General features: G+C 37.3%; 1 protein-coding gene across 1 annotated transcript in view; it reads left to right on the forward strand.

The window, feature by feature from the left end:
- LOC306864222 (opioid-binding protein/cell adhesion molecule-like) overlaps positions 1 to 17755 on the forward strand; it is an 83672-nt gene that overhangs the window by 22971 nt on the left and 42946 nt on the right. Inside the window, exon 2 of the mRNA XM_079408061.1 lies at positions 11108 to 11340. Coding sequence (XP_079264187.1) covers positions 11108 to 11340 — 233 coding nt within the window. The remainder of the gene's footprint in view (positions 1 to 11107; positions 11341 to 17755) is intronic.

Below are 17755 nucleotides of genomic sequence, written 5' to 3' on the forward strand. Positions count from 1 at the left end.
TGAGTGGGCCGGATAGATTTTAATATATAGGCAGCTGTCACAAAAGTCTCATGGTTTTAGAGGAAATGGATTGTCACAATCCAATAATTTTTTTTTTTTCTACGAGTAGAAAAGGACATTTCTATTAGTATTCTGTTTATTTTTTCCCAAATAGAAAATCCATTTCCAAAAATGAGTCTGAATGCTTATTAACACTATAAGTTTAGGACTTTTCTCATTACTAATGAACGTGTTTATTATCTTATTTTTAGACTTGGTGAAACATTTTTAAGTGTACACTTTGCATTTATACAATTAATATTTATTTAATTACGTAGCTATACTGTATATACTGTGCATATATAGTAATATATATTTGTGCTTGCAAAGGTACACACTTCTTTTAGAAAAGCAAACATTTTGTTGAAGATGTAAAAATCAAGATTAAGAATTATGTACACCAAGTAAGATTATTTTCAGCAATTAAATTGCATTAAATTCATCAGATGTTGACAGTAAATATATTTATATTGTTACGAAAGATTTCTATTTAAAAAAATGTTCCTTTGAACTTTTTCTTCATCAAGGAATCCTGGAAAAATGTATTAGGCTTTCCTCAAAAACACACACACACACACACACACACACACACACACACACACAGAGAAAGATTACGTGACGCTTAAAACTGAATAATAAAGCCTTGGTGAGGAAAAGGAACCTGTTTATTATTTAAAACATTATAAAATCGCACCGATCCTAAACTTTTGAACCGCAATAATGAATATGACTTGATGTTATTATGAATAGGTTTTAATGGTAAAATAAACATATTCTGCATTTAGACAGCAATTCTTATTTCTTTTGGGGCTAATTTTAATCTGTTTCCAAATGTTCTTGAAATTCCACACAAATGAATGAATGATGCATTTATATAGCGCATTTATTGTGTATTGCCGTACACCCAAAGCGCTTTACAATCATGTGGGGGTCTCTCCTCAACCACCACCAGTGTGCAGCATCCACTTGGATGATGCGCCACAGCCACAGTACAACGGCGCCAGTGCGCTCACCACACACCAGCTACAGGTGGAGAGGAGAGAGAGAGATAGAGTCAATCAAGTGGATGGGGATTACTAGGAGGCCATGATTGATAAGGGCCAGTGGAGGGAATTTGGCCAGGACACCGGGGTTACACACCTACTCTTTACGAGAAGTGCCATGGGATTTTTAGTGACCACAGAGAGTCAGGACCACGGTTTAACGTCTCATCCGAAAGACAGTGCTTTTTACAGTATAGTGTCCCCGTCACTATACTGGGGTGTTAGGACCCACACAGACTGCAGGGTGAGCACCCCCTGCTGGCCTCACTAACACCTCTTCCAACAGCAACCTAGTTTTCCCAGGAGGTCTCCCATCCAGGTACTGACCAGGCTCAACCCTGCTTAGCTTCAGTGGGCAACCTGTCTTGGGCTGCAGGGTGATATGGCTGTGGCATGTTTTTAGACATTTTTGCACAATTGCTTCATGAATAAATACAGTATCGTGACCCTGTGTTTTGGAGGTGAAACTAAATGAAAGACAGAGGTTCAGAAGGTAGAGAGATAGAGATTCATTTGACAGTGAATCATCGTCTCTTTCACTCGACTCGATTCTGTCCTTCACTTTCTTTATTTCTAACTTCAAGGCTTTTGACTTGGCTTTAATGCTTTACTAAAGAAGGTAAACACTTCTATCCATAAGCCTTCTCAGATCGGGTTTGCCTGAAGAGGGAGAAATTGATTTTCTTGGAAAGAGAGGAGAGATGGATAGAGCTTGTTCTCTCTGATTAGGAGTCAGTGCTTCCTCTAATGCTGAAGCTGCATTCCAGGGGTCTTACAAAACATTTCATATTATTTTGTTGAGTTGTTGCTGATTTGCTTCGTACTACCTTGGGGGACGCCCAGACACTGGTTGCCATTTATCATTTCACCTGGCACATTTAGTGTGTGTGTGTGTGTGTGTGTGTACAGACTCCCTGTTCCCACTCTGAGCATGAGCAGATTATTTCTAGAAAACAGGATGTCATTGTAGATAGTGGAAATAATTTGGTTTTAAAGGTGATTTTTTTATTTATTTAATTAATTAATTAATTTATTTAGAAATAAATAACATGCTATATGTAATAAAATTAAAATAATAAAATGCTATAGATTAATTTACCATTTTCTTGTAGAAATGCAAACTGAAAATGTAAAATTCAAGATTATATGGTGATTATGTACACCACTAAGTTTGAGATTAGTTTTTCTTATTATTATTTTATTTAAATGATTATTTATTTAATTAACGAAAGTTTCTCAAGTAATGAAATTAACTGTTAAAAAATAATCTTTACCAAACAGCAGGTCTTCACAGTTAAAAACTATTTAAAAAAGATCAAGCTTTAATTATTTATTATTCAAATGGATTAATTCATTTATCAATTTATTATAAAATAAAAATTAAAAATTAAACTAAAATTAAAAATAAATAACATTATATTGCTATTGATGAATCCACCGCAACACATTGGCTTCTCCAAACCCTATAGGTCTGTATCAGCAGATCTTCATGCACACATTCTGTGCTAGTTCTTTCACTTTTTTTTTCTTTTTTCTATTTTGCAAAGGCTGGTAATTACTTCCAAGTGTTTCTTTGCACAAAATGTCTTTGTTGCAGTGGCTGATTGGTGAATCACGGTTAAAAATGACAGAACAGGAAAATGAAGATTAATCAGGCCTCCCGACGGCCTACATCCTGTGCCCGCTAGACACGCCACACTGCTCTCAACCAATCAGAAGAACGATTGAACTTGGAATGACTTGGAAATTTCTCGACCACCTGTACAGATTCTATTAGCAGCACATGCTTTGGCTTCTGATTGGCCTAATAACCTCCCACGATTCCTCATGTGTATCATGCATTGAGAGTTAATGATTATGTTGTGGAGGCGATATCGCTCTGAGATTTTGCATTTAGATAAAAGATGAGCTGTCTTTGTAAACATAATGTGTTCATGTGTCGATTACCCAGCTTGGTCTAGATTTAAACTGAAAGAATCGGTCTCTGTACTCCTCTGTAAAAGGAAAAGCTTGCATGTTGTTTTTTGCTAGAGTAATATTGACTTACTGGAAGTTTCTCACCGGATTTCATTAGTGCTTGTAAAACATTTTGAATTTCTGTCACTCCTACTTTCTCACATCAAAGTGAGTTGAATTCACTTACGCACCTATTGCAAATGTTAGTCGTGCAAAGAGTGTGTATTTACTTTTCCGTAGTATTAGAATAATTTCCCTCATATGAACTCCCAAATCACACAGCTCATGACTTTTTTCTCTTTCATTCTCTCTTTCTCTCCCTCCATGTTCTTTCCATTCACTTTATCTTTTCTAAAAAAATAAAAATAAATGTAAACCCTGAGTGCTGCTGCAGCCACAGTATTATCAGGTATCAGAATCGTATCATTGCAGCTAGATAAAGCAGAATTGAATCAGGCTGATGATAGCAGTAGTTGTATCTTGGCTTTATCAGTTATCTACATTCTCACTCTCACGCTGTGGGGACTTGTTTCTATTCATTGGCGTTGCCGGCAGTCATTCTGCCCCAGTCATGCATATCTGGAAGACATTTTGAGCTGTCAATTGGAGACAGAGAAATGCACAGCACCCATGAGAAATCGTCGGGAAAGGATGCAAATTTCTGACGTACACAATGACAGAAAAATCACACTGGAAAGAAAGAAGAAAACAACTCTATCTCTCTCTCTCTCTCTCTCTATCTATCTATCGACTCGGTGTAAACAAAGTCACTTGTTTTTTTTTTCTGTGTTCATTAGTGTTTTGGAATGAATCACTTCAGTGAAGTGAACAGTGATTTATTGACTCACTCATAAAGACTTGTCACTTGTTTTGCGCATTTAAACCAATGAGTTGAATGAATGAGTCCATGACTCACTCATAAAGACATCACTTTTCGCCACCTACTGGTGTAATCATGTACCATGCAGAAAGACTCCACCATTAATGCACAAATTAAAAGCAGTTTTAACGGATTTGTAGTGCTTTTCAACTTACAAACATACATAGTCTAATAATAGAGCGCAAAAGCACTTTTTCAAGTTTTTTTTAGAGATGTTGGATATTGCAAAACTATGCTAATTTGTTCAATGTGTCTGCAACAGCTGTTTAGGTTGCATTTATAATTTGATCTATTGTTTAAAAAGCAAGTTAAAGAGTTATTTTCTTCTCCGCTGATACTGGAACATGTCAAAAATTAAATTAAGGCACCACTGATTAGAAAACATACACACACAATCATGCACAAATGTGCGGAAGTCACTTTTTATCAAGTCTACATTTAGCTAATTGATAGTTTAACGCTAGACACTGCAGACGGGGACATTGAACATCAGGTGAATGTACGAAAGTGAATGCGCATGAATAGTTTTGTATAGATAGACAAAAGTAATCTATCTATCTAGTTCTATTCGTTCCATAAATGTGAGCAGTCTTGGGAATTTGGATAGCATTGTTGTGAGGTTATGAGATCCCATTTTTAATACAAATGAACCATTAAGCTCATGTATCTTCCAAAGTGCAGCCTTCATTGATGTAATGTGCAGTAATGTTGGAGAAGAAATACAAATTTTCACAAAAGTTCATGTGCGCTGGACCACAAGATAGTAACAAACATAAAAAAAATTATTAAATTCTGAGCCAGAATAGACCAAGAATTTTATTAAAATCATTTATAAGGTCTTGAAGTCTATGACCATTTTGTGTAGTTTGGTTTAAATATTGTATAACATCACAAAGGCTGAAAATAAGCATGCACCGATTAAACCTCTCTTCCGACTATTACCACGGGAACTATAAATAGGTGTCTACAGACAAGGGTCCAGATAAAGAGAGGATCATCCTGGATATCTATCTCAGGGGAAATTCTGTGGATTGTCATTCCATACAGCTCTCTTTTGCTGCATGCTTCAGAGTTTGTAGGGAGTGCTGGCTAAACCCCCTCAGGTTCCAAGACCAGAATCCTTTGTTTTGAGTCCAGCTGCCTGATGTTTCTGGAGGGGGAATTTCTTCTTTTCATCTTTAAATGAGACCTTGCCAACTGTTTTCTGGTGGTGGTGACCTGCAGCACCTCATGCTGATATTTTTGTATAAAATGTTTGCGAGTGTGTGAAAGTGCTGTCGGCCATTTCTAAAAAGTAAAAAAAAATAATAAATAAAGGTATATTTTCACGGTGAATTTTCTTAGAAAATGACTTTTTCGCACATGCTTTTTTGCTTGGTGAGAGAACAAAACAGTCTTTTAAGCTTTATTTCTGTTTTTAAATTTTGAACACATCAGCTTTGTTTTCTTGAACAGTCTTGAAAGTACGGCTCCCTGACCAACTTTATCTTTCTGTAAATGCTTCCAACTGATAGATTTCGTGAGGTATGTAGCATGTTTAAGAGATGTTGTTCACTGTTGTGCATTTTCAGTGACTTGACCTTGCTTCAAGGCATATTCAACATCTCCTAGTTTTTCTCTGTCTTTCTACAGTTTTATCCTTTTAGGGTGCATTTGCTCTCTGTTCTGTTTTAATGTGGCATTCAGTGCACAAAATAGAGACAGTGAATACTTCCGCTTAGCAGTATGTCCTTCAAGGCTTATCAAGAGCATTTGTACCAAAAAGACTGTCTGTCTCATATGTAATCTTACATGTCTTTACCGGATGCGATGTTGCTTGAGGTTGTATATATATCGCAACCACAGATCAATCAGCTTCAAACTTGAGGTTAAACTTGAACGTACAAACAGTTGAAAATAAAATATGAACTTATTTTAAAATGACTTATTAACTTATTTTAAAATTAACTTATTTTATAAAATACTGCTTATTTTAATTTGTGTGTGTTTGAAGATAAAAAAAACTATTTAAAATAGAAGGCTAGAAACCAGAGACAGTCAGAATTTATTTAAATAAACAAAAAGACTAAACTTATTGAAAGTAAAATAACATATTCTCTATATAATGAGAATAATAAATTTATCATTTTATTTCAGAACTTGAAGTGAATTTCATTAAGAGCAATGTAAGGAACGCATTATGTGATAAACCTGGTAAAAAAGGTAGATAATTGTTCTATTGTTAATATTTTGTTATACCCAGTTTGAAGTATTATTTTCTATCACAATGTGGCGTTTTGCTTCTCCGGCACAGCTTCCGGTGGAGCTTCGGGTCTTTGATGTAGAGATACCTCTGTGTGGGACAAAGCAAACAGCAGCATTTATCGGGCTTGTCTGTCTCTCGTGCTCTTGAGTGATGGGCCAAAAATGGCAGTTTTTCTTCATACTTCTGCAGGCCATTCATCCACATGACTAGTTAGCTATGGAGATGGGCTGAGGCCTTCAGACGGATCCTCTGAGGACTGACACAAATAGAATGTTAGTGCATCCACCTTGAAAGCAGTGACAAAAGTGGCAATCACAAGTGGCGGCCTGTACTATTGTACTGTTATTTCAATTCAAACGAGGGCCATGGCTCACTCAGGAGACTTGAATGAGGTACTGAAAGGCAAACGCTTTTGCTTTTGCAGTGGGAACATTTTTGAAAGCATCTGCAGGAAATACATAACACCCTGGCTATAAACTACATCAAGAAATACTCTCAGTAAAAATATGACATCTTGCTTTGCATTCTAGTTCTACTCCAAATCATAAAATAATTTAAATAATGTACATTTGAAATATTGTATTTATATTTTGCTTGGAAATAGAATAGCTAAAATATTTAGCTATCCATGGTAAGGTAGTCTGTCTGCAAGGTCTTTTGACAAAAAAAATAAAAATATAATTTGTATTGATGTTATTATGAATAGGTTTTAATGGTAAAATAAACATATTCTGCATTTAGACAGCAATTCTTATTTCTTTTGGGGCTAATTGTAATCTGTTTCCAAATTTTTATAATTTTTGGAAATCTCTTGTGCTCACCAAAGCTATTTATTTGATCAAATATACAATAAAAGTTAGTTTTATTGTACAAGTATACAGTTTAAAAATGATTTCTATTTGAAAATGTTTTTTTTAATGATTGGACAGCTGAATTTTGTGCTCCTTTAATATTTTTTGTAGAAAACGTGATACATTTTTTAGGATTGTTTAATGAATATATACCATTACCAAAATACCATTTTGACATTTAAAAAAAAAAAAATCATATTGTGCTTCACCATTGACCATTTTTGGATTGTTCAACGCAAAGCAAAAAGGTCTTGCTAAAGGTATATGCTATTTCACACTGCATCTTAATGTGTGGTTTTCTATGGGACAGTATTTGTTACTTTTTATATATATCCCACATTCCGCTAATCCCAGTATGAAACTCTCAACAGTGCTGTCGGTGTCTGTGTCTGGTTGGGGAAATCACTCCTGTTTCCCCTCTATCTGAAAACCCAAACAGAGTGGCCACCATTCATTGCCCCTGGTGTAATGGCCTTCATCAGTCTCCCATCACATAAAGCCTGCTTGTCATTAATCTCACCCTGAGACCACATGGCCGTCTGCCGACAATGATCTGCAAGCACTGAATCCCCACAGCACAGAGTCTCACTGACCTACTCATATCTTAAAAAGGCACAGCAGCCATATGAAAAATATGGCAGGTGTCATTTTGTGAAATGGCCTCTCGTTGTCATCACCCAAACATTAAAAAAAATGTTGTGCCCTGTATGTTTGTCAAAGATTTAACCCTTATTTGTGACCCTGGACCACAAAACCAGTACATTTTTGAAATTGAGATTTGTATAAATAAGCTTTCCATTGATGTATGGTTTGTTAGGATAGGACAATATTTGGCTGAGATACAACTATTTGAAAACCTGGAATCTGAGGGTGCAAAAAAAATCTAAATATTAAGAAAATCACCTTTAAAGTTGTCCAAATAAAGTCCTTAGCAATGCATATCACTAATCAAAAATTAAGTTTTGATATATTTATGGTTGGAAATTTACAAAATATCTTCATGGAACATGATATTTGCTTAATATCATAATGATTTTTTACATAAAAGACAAATCGGTAATTTTGCTACAAATATACCCGTGCTACTTACGACTGGTTTTATGGTCCAGGGTTACATTTAGGTTATCAGTTTTTATTGATTCTTAGACAGAGAGTTAAGAGTGTTAAATCCTCAGAATATAATTCATCTTTATAGGAAAAAAAAACACCAGATGGTTTTCTGATTTTAGGCGTTGGTCTAGCAGATTTCTCAAGTCGGTACTCAGCTTGTTTAATTGGCTTTCCCATTTAAAACGGGATTTAGCATGTATGTGAATCTGGTTTTTAATCAGTCAGATAGTTTTAATCAGAAAGAAATGTTCAAAAAGCCTTGTTCAAATGTGCACTGTTTTCCACAATACATTACATTACATAAAGTACAAAAGCTTTAATCAGGCAAAATATGATTTTAGGTCTCTAATTAAGGGTGTTGTGTAAGATATTGGTAATCAATCTATGTATTTTAGAACATGCTTGAGTTGAGAAGATATTTCTTCATATAAACGATCTCGCACCAAGGTGGCTGACAGTCCATTAGGCTGAAGTGCAAGGGACTGGTGTGATAGAGTCATTATTTCACTGAATGAGGCCTGATCTCAGCCTGTCAATGCTGGATAATGGAGGCTCTGCTTTCCAAGGAACACCTCTTACTTTTTAGCACAGGGTGGAAAAATCTATGTGCTTTTCCCTCGGCTTTAAATTTAAAACAGTCATTTCAAGCACAGTGAGGGTGGTTTTCTTTTTAGCATATTGCATTTATAATGGCTCCATTGGTTGATATGCATATGTAAATGTGTGCACCGGCTGTTTGATATGGATCATTATGAATGTATGCATGCTGTTTGATGTGAAGCATATACTGTGTGATGACATTGCAGTGTTCTGTATGATCTGCTATTGCGTAAACATAAATATTTGTATGTTTTAAAATTCAAAAAAGTCTCTGACCTATTTAGTACCAGTTTAATTGTTTTCGAAATGTGTAATCACCTTTCTTAAACACTCAAGTCGAGACAGTTTCTGTTCAAATCACTTAAAATCTAACTTTTTTGCTTTATTTTGTAGGACTTTGCACCAGTTCCCACAGCCACTATGCAAACTCGTTATCTTGCATATTGCTAATCTAATCTGTCACAGGCAGGCGCAGAAATTCAGAGCACGCAATCATCTGTCCCACAGCACCCGTGTAGCAGATGAGGTGTTAAGCGTCCTGCTCAGAACGGCCAGAGAAGGTGCCCACGTTGGGATTGGAACCATGACCTTCCTTTTCACAGTGCAAGCCTTTCACCAATAAGCCCCTTAAAATGTAACTTTTGAACAGAAAATTAACTTTTGGCACAGCCGCCATGTTTTCTCCATCATGCTAATGTCTTTATTTTGGTGTTTAAGGCTCAGTTTGTCGATCTCAGCCAGAATAAGGGTGCAAATCCACACACTTATCAACTAGACACATATTGGGACATGATGAACGGTGCAGTTTGGAAGATGGAGGGTGCTGGGTACAGAATTGATGTTCGTAATAACATCTAGGGGACCTTCTTCTGATAGTTATGAGAATTTTTCAGTATGGAGGGGAAAGCTAGCATTAAGTAAGGGAAATTAGCCCCCACAGCACCAAGACTTTACAATATGAACAGTAGGTTCTGCAACACTTTTAAGGTGTTAAGGCCAAGCACAGAGCGGCTATGGGGTTATTTTTAGACTGAAACTTAAAAAAATCCATTGTAGTGTTCGAATGTGCACAATGATTCCCAAGCAAAAACTGCAGAGCGTGCATGATTATAGACCGGAGCTTAATCTTGTGGTTTTCTATGGTTCAAATCCTCTGCAAGCTCTCTTGCGCTGCAGCACTCTGCATAGATTAACAGAGTCTGAATGAGCTTTTCCCTTTGAAGAATATCCTGAGAAAGCATTCACTTCACACTTGCAATTGTTGCCCTCCAGATTTGCCAAAAGAGCGCTCTCTTGTTGACTAATTTTCAGAGCCGGGAAATTCACCAGTAAAGGGTCTGATAATCCATTTACTGATTTTGACCTTGAGCATGAAGCCCTCTTAAAGACTAATATGAATTACTGCAGTGTTTTGGCATGCTGACGTGAATGGTTTGGCAATGGCATTTTGAAAATCCTCAGTGCACCTTGTAAAGTGCCATTGATGAAAACCATGTCAACACAGCACATTTTGTGCCATTGTAATATCAAATAACTATTGACAAGTAAAGCAAATGCCAGCTAGAACATCACAAATAAACACCATGAAAACAGTATTTTTTTTTTTTTGTAAAAGTACACCACTGTGCATGGGATTGCGGCCTCAGTTTTTTAATATGTAGCTCTGACTTTCAATTAGTCCTAACCTTTAGAGCCGTCACTCAAAAGTTTAGAAAAGGGTAAAAAAGATAAGTATAGCAAATGCCTCTAGGTCTTTTTCTGCAGTTTTAAGAAACGTCCTTTCCTGTGAAGGAGACAAATGTAGTGTCACATCCAGATTCTTCTGAACTGAAAGGTGGCTATCGCCCAGAATTGGCCTAATTTTTCCTCACGGCTATTTGAAATGGATGAGATGAAAAGCTATTGTAATTTTCCAACTGGTACTCGAGATCTGTAATAGAAAGGAGAGAAAACGGTCAGATATCTGTTTATATTACCTGTTGCCTTTTTTCTTTTGTATTCCAAGCAAGCTGAAGTGATATTATGGGCATTATGATATTTCTCCAGTAAAGTCTGTTGAATTGAAGGTTAGGCTCGGGGTTTGGATTCCAGTATTGCATCTAGAATATAAACCATTGTTTTCTTAGCTTTTTCTTCAAGTAGAATTTATCTTGACCTTTTCCTACTGTAAAAAAAAAGACTTAAAGAAAGCTGATAATTGGACATACTAGCCCAATATGACTTCTTTTAAATGATAACACGTTGCTTCTCATTTAAGTCCCTCAGTTATTAAATGTATGTGGTGATGCCGTATAGCCCTGTTCACCCCTGTGGATCCTATTTTTACTTTAACATATGGCAAGCAGTCTTTTTTATCCTCTCCTGTTTGTGTGTCTTTCAACAGGTGCAATGTGGACAACAAAGTATCACGGGTGGCATGGCTCAACCGGACCACTATCCTCTTCACAGGGAATGAAAAATGGTCGTTGGACCCCCGGGTGGTCCTACTAAACACAGCAGTCACTGAATACAGTATAAAGATCATAAACGTGAACTTATACGATGAGGGGCCGTACGTGTGTTCCATCCTCACGAACAAGAAACCAGAATCGACAAAAGTGCATCTCATTGTACAAGGTAAATCTTGAGAGGATTTTTTTCATATCTCTTAAAGTGAAATCTTTACATCATTTAATGTGCAGATGAAAAAAGCTTGTCAAAAAACTCGCTTCGTGTTGGTTTGGGATATTGTTGACATTTCGGTTGGGTAAATAACGGTTGACAAACAACTTTGATTCTCCTTTTCTAGACTGATGTAATTAAATGAAACTCAGCAGATGTGACTCCCGGTGATGAAATTGGGATTTAATCTGGGTGTAATTTCAAAATCGTTGATGGATATTGATTTAAGACATGCAGCCCAGAGAGCAACAGAAAAATAGAGCAGAGGCTTTGTTTTCTCCTCACTAAATCAAGTGTCGATACCCAGACCTTTGTCTTGATTTACAGTGCAGTCGATCACCTTCATATTCACGGTCCAAAAAACAATTAACGCCGCTTGTAGCCAAATCCATCTCGGTTTGGGGTACACAAATCAGATATTCGCCAAAAAACAGAAACGCCATTTTTATCACGTTTCTCAGACCATCTGCGGAATCAGAAAAAGTGTCAGATTTCCCACGTTTCAGCGTGAAAAAGTGTTTTGGTTAATAAAACGGTGCCTTATCAAATGCTCATTAACCTTTAGTACTTTGTCCTGACACTAATTACTGCAAGCTTAAATAACTGAACAAATAGACCAAGGTAAGGTGCTTATTTTTTTTTTCTGATTAGACACACAAAGTGCAAATTGGAGTTTGGCCGCCCATTCAGTTCCCGCTTAACCTGCAATTCAATTAATTATAAAGTCTTCATCTCAGTTTTAATAAATCAGTCATTCGCCTTCCTTGTTTTATCATGCAGTTCAACACTCCGCATCTGCATGGCACAACATAAGCATGCCAGAGAGCGGGTGTTGTGGCCCTCAAAAGTGTACTTAAAATATTGAATTGTTTCCAGCAGGCTCCTTTTCCCTTACACCCAATAGTTGCATGCTGAGTGGTGTACAATTTCAGCCTAGTGTTCTTGAGAATGGATCTGAGAGCTTTCTGAACAGATGGGGTCTTGGTGTGCCTTTACTGTAATGCTTTGTCTTAGCTATGTTAAATCTTGCCACGCTCAGCTAAAGTCTGCCTACACAAACTGTAGCGCCCTGTCTATTTCTGTCATCAAGTGTGGCTGTATTCCTCTTAAACTCTGAGCCTCTTAAGCTTGTTATTGGATAAAAATTCAAAGAGTGCCTATGGTATCGTTCTCACATATCTCGCTTGACATCTGCGTGCTTGTTTTTAAGCGTCCTAACATATTTCACGCTTGCTCCCGTTCCGGTTTTAGGTCACTCATTAGCATTTCTCGAACGGGACAGCATGCCATTAGATTTCGCATTTGCCGTCCTGTAGTGTATCAGCGCTACATCTATTTATGTGGTTGATGACTGCAGCTGGAGGTACGTGTCTCTGTAAATGGCCTCATCGTCTTCCGCGGTATCGATCGGATGCATCGATCAGATGCAATGCGAGAGGAGACATGCAACGCGTTAGCGTCCAGCGCAATTCGAAACCTGAGGTTTTCCTCTGAGCTCCTTCTCTGAGATACACAAAGCATTATTCTTATAAAACCAGTACATGTAGAAGACAAATGAAGGTCATTATAGTCTAAGCAGGAAAACATGTTTTCATTTTATGTGCTTGCATTTGGAGGGGCATTGGTGCTGAAAAAATCTGCTTAGGTTACAGATTTATGCTTGTTAGTGCTGGTGCAAAAAAATGCTAATCTTGCTAGTTAAAGGAATAGTTCATACAAAAAATTATCTTAAAATGTACTCACTCTCAGGTCATCAAGATGAATCTGTTTCTTAGTCAGAATATATTTAGAGAAATTAAGCATTACATCACTTGCTCATCAATGAATCATCTGCAGTGAATGGGTGCCGTCAGAATGAAAGTCCAAACAGCTGATAACAGCAATCAGAATAAACCACAAGTGATCCACAAGACTCCAGTCAATCAATTAACATCTCAAAAAAGCAATGTGTTAAAAAACTGCATCATTAGGACTTTTTAAATTCAAACCACTGCTTCCCTTTAAATTACGAGTCCTCTATACATAATATTGCTTTCTCCAGTGAAAAGTTTGTTTTGTCTGAATCAGGAGAGAAATGTACACAGATCAAGCACCGTTTACAAGCAAAAACAGTCCAAAACAGTTGTAAACAAATATGTTTGTGAATTTTGATGTGAGAAGACAACAGTGTAAGGAGTGTTTCACTGGATGAATTGTTATTATGACTTATGGACTGGTATTTTGGCAAGCAATGGTTTAAAAATAAAACATCTTGATGGATTTGTTTCATACAAATGTGGATTACTTGTGAATTAGTGATGTTGTTATGAGATGTTTGGACTTTCATTCTGATGGCACCCATTCACTTCAGAGGAACCATCGGTGAGCAAATTATGTAATGCAACATTTCTCCAAATCTTTTCCGATGAAGAAACAAACTACTACTTGGATGGCCTGAGGGTGAATACATTTATCAGCAAATTTTCATTTTGTGGGTGAAATATTCCTTTTAAGCCTAGTGTGATACGTAAGTAACAAACTATCTTTATAAACAAACTTGTTTGGAGATGTTGACAAGAGTCATTTCAGGGTACATTTGTACCATCTGAAGAGAAGAATTATGTTGATAGCACTGTAGGTTTGTTGATATGAAAACTCAGTAGAGACAAAATATCCATCAGCATTGTTTTTGGGGAAAAGCAGTCAGATATGACTAAATATGATATTCAGATGCAGTTTCAACCTCTTCAAAGTGTTTTTGTGATTTAATAAATCAGTCTTATTTTATCTCTCCGGCTTTAGGTTTAGGAAAGCACAGTGCACAAAAATCCACTAACTCTAACCCAAACCCGGTACTCAACTGAAGTGTCTTTTAAATGAATATCAAAAAGTGTGTAAGGTAAGCAGGCTAATATGAGACAAGTGAATAGGTCCCTGTTTTGGACTATTTGCATATTTGTGATGGGTATAGCACATTAGCTTGTTTCAAGGTCACAGGGTAGTGAGATCTGTAATGGATGAGTTCACAAAATACCTGTTTTGTCTCTCTCAGCTAGCATCAAAAGGACAGACATACACAGGTGGTGTGTAGACGGAAGCTGGCTAGAATGGGGCTGTTGAAAAGCACTCTCTTGCAGCCAATTTGGCCCTGTATTCTCACTGAATATTATCTCCAGCTTTTGGTCTATCAGGTCTTTGCCAATGTCCTCTAATGATCATTAAAAAACTGTATTTACTTTATTTTAAATCCCAGACAATTATAACTGTGCGGTGTAACTCAAAATGAACAATATTATGTGTTTGGCAGAGCAGTGTTATGTGGGTGGCCTATATGCTGAATATGACATAAAGGCCATCACCTGATTCTTGAAAGAGGAACACTTCAGAACGAGCAAGGTCAGGGCGATGTTGATGATGTTAAATGGAGCACTATTGTCTTTGTTGTTATACCAACAAAACCTCTTTGGTGTTTTTCCAGAATAACAATGAAAACAATTGTGAGTACAAAATCAAAGAAACAGTGAGACGACTCCCAAGACGTCTTTGCATGGAGAATTTGTTCAGACAAACACGAGAGCACAGACTTGAGCAAATATATTTGAGTGATGCTTTGATGCCAGATGAAATTATGAATCCTCGTTACAAATTCTCATCTAAACTAATGAGAGAGGTGTTGGTATTTTTGGATTCATGCAAAGATCCATCATTTGTTTTTTGCACTTATTTTCCACGTTTTCAATATGTTTCTCCATCTACTTGAAATCTGACATTTGCTGAACAGAAAATGGTATAAATCGATGTTCTGAGCTGATTTTGTTCCAGTAACTATTGGGGATCCAATGGCCGCAACCAGCCCAGAAACAAAATGAATAATTAGGCCTATATACAGAATTAAGCACCAAAAAAAAAAAATCTGCTTAAAATTGAACATAGGAATTTTATTCATATCAACGTATGGTAATCTATTAGTATTTTCTTCTTCATATTTAAAGGTTCCATAGAATGAAAAACTGTCTTTACCTTGGCATAGTTAAATAATAACAGTTCTGTACATGGAAATGACATGCAGTGAGCCTCAAACACCATTGTTTCTTCCTTATGTAAACCCTTGTTCTAGGCCAGCTGCTAGCCGAACCATCAGAAGTTCTGTAGGTATTGTAAATAAACAAGTGAGGACAACAGCGAAAATGGCAGACCATGGAAATAAATGTTTTGTTCCAGGCTGTGCAGGGGATGTGAAGTGCAGGGATGGGTTGGTGTCTGTATTCAGAAAGGCACGGAAAGCAAATAACACGTTCTACTAAAATAACGCGAGCCACTAAAGAGACAATTGCTAGCGGTAGCCTGTTACACTGCAGTACATAAGATTTCACTTACCACATAAACAGAGTGAGGAGAGATGAGGATGATGGCGAATGATTTACAGATCCTGAGCACCACTGACAAGCATCTGATCTTGTGAAATGTGTGGTAAGTACTGCCGCTCCATAATAAAAACATAGTTTGTGCGATCGCGTCTCTTGAAAGTTAAACTATAACGCGATCGACCGATCGTTCAAAAGCTATTTCAATGCCTCGCGTATTAATAACGGCTCCCTGATGACCGAATTTTATATACAGTGTAATTACCCGACAATATAACTGCGAGAGAAAATATTTAAATATATATTTTCCTCCCTGTGTTTCCTTCTTGCTGTGAGTTACTGAAATGAGCCGCACCAATCAGAGCAGAGCTCAACATTGAGCAGCACTGTGAAACAGCCAATCAGAGCAGAGCTCATTATTATTCATGGGCCTGCCAAATAAGCCAATAACAGACCGTTTCATTCTAGGAAGAAATCCTAGGGTTGTAAATGGACATGTAAAATTGTTTCTGGAGATTTTTTGCCCTTACCTAAGCTACATACCTTCTATATAGATATCAGAGAACAATTTAAAATACTGTATCAATGGCATTCTATGGCACCTTTAAAATATTTAATCATTGCATCTAAAATGTTAGCAATGCACTCAAAATATTACCATGAAAAACTCTTGAAAAGATGAGCGCACATGTGTATATAAAGCTCCCATTCAGGGCGAAGTTCACAGGATTTTGTGCACAGAATGATAAGAGCATACGTTTTAACATATTATTGTATTATTTAACACTCAGCATTTAACTTTAGCGCTGCAAGCAATGCATACAGCGCTGGACATGACAGGTTTTCTGGTAACGTTACGCAAAACAAGTACTTAAGGAATACCTTAGCTTATTGCCGTTACCGTGGCAGCCAACCACAGCACAGCTTAACCCTCCGCACATTTTTATATTTAGTTATATTGAAAAAATTTAAATTCAGTCGATCTTTTTTACCCCGTTTTAACATGTATTTCTATGGAGTCAGGCCGTAGCTGTCGGGCAAGATGGCGGATAGCAGCGGCAGCACATAATCTCTGTCTTCTGATTGGTCAGATCGCCTGTCAATCAAGCTCTTTGCGAACGGTCAATTGTCCCCAATTTTCAATAAGTCATCATACAATCAATCAATAAACAAAACAACAACATTGTAGTCTACACATATAACGCTTTAACATATACGCTCACCTAAAGGATTATTAGGAACACCTGTTCAATTTCTCATTAATGCAATTATCTAATCAACCAATCACATGGCAGTTGCTTCAATGCATTTAGGGGTGTGGTCCTGGTCAACACAATCTCCTGAACTCCAAACTGAATGTCAGAATGGGAAAGAAAGGTGATTTAAGCAATTTTGAGCGTGGCATGGTTGTTGGTGCCAGACGGGCCGGTCTGAGTATTTCACAATCTGCTCAGTTACTGGGATTTTCACGCACAGCCATTTCTAGGGTTTACAAAGAATGGTGTGAAAAGGGAAAAACATCCAGTATGCGGCAGTCCTGTGGGCGAAAATGCCTTGTTGATGCTAGAGGTCAGAGGAGAATGGGCCGACTGATTCAAGCTGATAGAAGAGCAACTTTGACTGAAATAACCACTCGTTACAACCGAGGTATGCAGCAAAGCATTTGTGAAGCCACAACACGCACAACCTTGAGGCGGATGGGCTACAACAGCAGAAGACCCCACCGGGTACCACTCATCTCCACTACAAATAGGAAAAAGAGGCTACAATTTTCACCAAAATTGGACAGTTGAAGACTGGAAAAATGTTGCCTGGTCTGATGAGTCTCGATTTCTGTTGAGACATTCAGATGGTAGAGTCAGAATTTGGCGTAAACAGAATGAGAACATGGATCCATCATGCCTTGTTACCACTGTGCAGGCTGGTGGTGGTGGTGTAATGGTGTGGGAGATGTTTTCTTGGCACACTTTAGGCCCCTTAGTGCCAATTGGGCATCGTTTAAATGCCACGGCCTACCTGAGCATTGT

The sequence above is a fragment of the Barbus barbus genome (genome assembly GCF_936440315.1).
Source record: "Barbus barbus genome assembly, chromosome: 45".
Lineage (NCBI taxonomy): Eukaryota > Metazoa > Chordata > Actinopteri > Cypriniformes > Cyprinidae > Barbus > Barbus barbus.